This window comes from Saccostrea cucullata, unplaced genomic scaffold, assembly GCF_032062105.1.
Source record: "Saccostrea cucullata isolate Sc308-1 unplaced genomic scaffold, CSIRO_AGI_Scuc_v1 ctg8892, whole genome shotgun sequence".
Taxonomy (NCBI): Eukaryota; Metazoa; Mollusca; class Bivalvia; order Ostreida; family Ostreidae; genus Saccostrea; species Saccostrea cuccullata.
Genome location: NW_026936679.1, coordinates 69,936 through 73,014, shown reverse-complemented (window position 1 = coordinate 73,014; position 3,079 = coordinate 69,936). Strand labels below are relative to the sequence as shown.

At 33.7% G+C, this 3,079-nt stretch overlaps 1 protein-coding gene across 1 annotated transcript; it reads right to left on the bottom strand.

The window, feature by feature from the left end:
* Positions 1–47: 47 nt before the first annotated feature.
* On the bottom strand, positions 48–1,693 carry LOC134246250 (uncharacterized). The gene is made up of 2 exons (XM_062728582.1): positions 988–1,693; positions 48–126 (listed from the first exon to the last, which is right to left on the bottom strand). The coding sequence occupies exons 1-2, from the start codon at positions 1,565–1,567 to the stop codon at positions 56–58; spliced, it is 651 nt and encodes a 216-aa protein (XP_062584566.1). The 5' UTR covers positions 1,568–1,693; the 3' UTR covers positions 48–55.
* Between the last annotated feature and the right edge of the window lie 1,386 nt (positions 1,694–3,079).

The following is a 3,079-nucleotide window of genomic DNA, read 5'->3' as shown; positions in this document are numbered from 1 at the left end:
CTGACAGATTTATGTAAAAATTCTCAGATCTGAATGGTAATATTTAACTCTGTATTCAGTACGATGACTTACCTTTCAGTTTCTGTATTTCTTCGGCGTTTTGTTCTACATCTGAGACCAGTGACTCTGTTTAAACAAATAGCTATACTACAGTTGACTGTATACATTAAGGCCCTGGGACCCGTTTTACAAAAGGACTTACGACTTAAGACCAAATTTAATTCTTCGTGTAACTTTTTGATAAACATTATATCAATATTATTTTAATCTTTTTAAAAGAAATGTGGAAAGATATTTTTACACCAAACATTTTAAAGAGAATTATAAATTTTGCAAACGCTTACAATCATCTGACGTTTTTGGTCTTAGTCGTAAGTTGTTTTGTAAAACGGGCCTCCGGTGTTCAAGGTTTGTTTATTATTTGCATTGATATTTCTAACGTAACATATATCTTAATAAATGCTTTAATGTTTTTATTTTTTGTTTTTCAAATATCATATATCTAAGTATACATGTAGATATGTAATCGTAAGATTTCACATGTCCGAATACTTTCCTTATATGGACATGATCAAAAAATACCCCCCCCCCCCCCTGCTGTGATTTATGTTAGTTCTGTTTTTATTCAGATACAAAATAGATGGAGCTGCTACATTTCAAGTTATGACAAAAATATTCACTTTCTCTTAGAAAGATTGTTATTATAAGCATAATAAGGGTACGATCATTCAGGAATTCAATTTATAATATTATCTTTATTAACTTTTTTACTCTTCACAAAAAAGTATAAGCTATGCCTTAATGGGAGTTTGTCTTCATGGAAGCAAATGATAAATAACCAATGATATTTCTAAAGGATAATTAAGTACACGTAGTTCTAAAAATCAATATATTCTTTGGTTTTTTTTTTTTTTACATGATTGTGTGTGATGAAAGAGATGGACATGATTTGCAATAAAAACGAATTGTTCATACCAATAGTCATACCTAATATTGTAAGCTTTTTTATCCATTTGATTTCCTGTTGCGGGTCCATTTTTTCGGTCTTGATAAAATCCACCGATTGTTGATGTTTTGAAACGCCAAAACAGATATCAACATCTTCGGCAATTTTGCGAATGTTCATACACTCAAGTTGGAAATCGACATCAGGTATACCTATATCTACAGCATGTCCGTAGTGTTTGTTTCTGATGAACCTTATTCGCTCCATACTTGCCGATACACTTCTGTCTGTAGGGTCAGGATCATTACCCCAACCTTGATTGTGTGCCGGTAGCTTAGTCACATTACGCAAGAGAGTATAGAGCAAGGTTATATCCAAATTTGAATAATCTCCAGTGTAGATTTTTGAAGGTGGCGGGAAAATTAATTCAGTTTGTGAAACATTAAGGGGGTTCCTCTTCTGCGTCTTTAACCAAGTTTTAACGGCTTTAGACAGGTCCGTTGCTGGGATCTCCTTCAGGAGCACATCCCTCATGACGTCAGCACAGGGGCCCAGAATCAGGCGGGAGATACGTGCTAAGTTTGTTGTTTGTGGTGTAGAGGCGTACTTTGAATGGGACATGATCGTTTTCTTTTTTGGTTTCTTTCCGAACTACTTAATGTATTTCCCACTGAATTTATGATATCTCTAATAGCTGCATATTTATTTCATAATTCCCTTTGACTAAAAATCGCAATGTGGAAGGAATACATGGAAAAGCGAAAAAGTCCTTTTATCTGAAAAGTAACAGAAATTAGTTATAAACTGCTATTAATTAAAAATATTAGGAATATATTTAATTTGTTCTTAATCTATATTATTATAATGCTGTTTATAATTTAGAAAACGTCCTTTGCACTTTCAGGAAATCATCGGATGGCTGTCCCTTCTTCTATTGAATACGTTACATACACTGATACATTAATTCGTTCTTTAATGTTTTATATAAAGAGTTCCTACACTCTGAATTGAACTATATCCGGTCTCACGATGTATTTTCCCATCAAGTGCTTGAGGATAGCCCCCCCCCCCCCGAATATTGACACCCGGACCTGTTAGACTTTTTTCAGATAGTTTATATATGGAAGACACATTTGTGATATAATCATTCCTATCAATTCAGAAAATTTGCTTAAACTAAAATTTTATAAAATCTACCCCACTATAAAGAGAGCTTTATATGTATCAGTAGAAACGACATACTTAAAAACAGCTTGTAGAGACAGGAGAGTTACATTTTTGATAACATGCAGTGTATATTAGAACAGAAAAATAGAAAAAAGGTGACTCGAACCCAGATTTAAAAAGAAAAATAATGGAAAAAGGGGGGTGGGTCCATACCCCAAGTGCCTATGTTAAAATCAACAACTCATATTGTAGACTGAATATTTTTTTTACTTTAACCCCCAACTCTCATGAAGGTTACCGCACTTCAACAGTCCTTATTGCTGGTTTTTCACAAGGATGTCAGCGTTTTAACCTGATCAAAGGTTAAAGAACGGAAGTAACGAGGAGACGAGTTTTTACCGAAATACACAGTTTTGCAGAAAGTATAAAACACTTTTTTGAAATAAACATTTGAAGAAATTTGAATATATATATATATACGCTTAAAGAAATGTCTTTCAAATGCATTGGAAGAACAGAATTCTAAACTGCTGATGTAAATGAAATGTTTCTAATTATTTTTCAAGTTTGTTGCCCCCCTGCACTTTTTTGATGTAAGGAAATGTAGTATAAAAAAATTGGTACTGACAGAAGTAGGTCAACTTCAGGTAAGTAAAGAGATTTTCTGGCTGCCCCCCCCCCCCCACTTTCAAAACCGGTGCTACGTGGCTGGTAAAAATATTTTCATATTCTTTATGTTTGCAATCATGACAATGTAGGACAAGCAAAAATTTCCATTAACAAGGATTTACACTAAAAAATTCGAACAAATCTATTATTTATACAAAAAAATCTGTGTATGGCTTTTAAAATAACAGTTCTTAAAAAGATGGCCCAAAGGGTCAAGCTACTTCACATCTTCTCATTCGGAACACTCTGGAAACTCCAATGTGTCAACAGAAAAACTTCATCCCCCCCCCTTGCCTC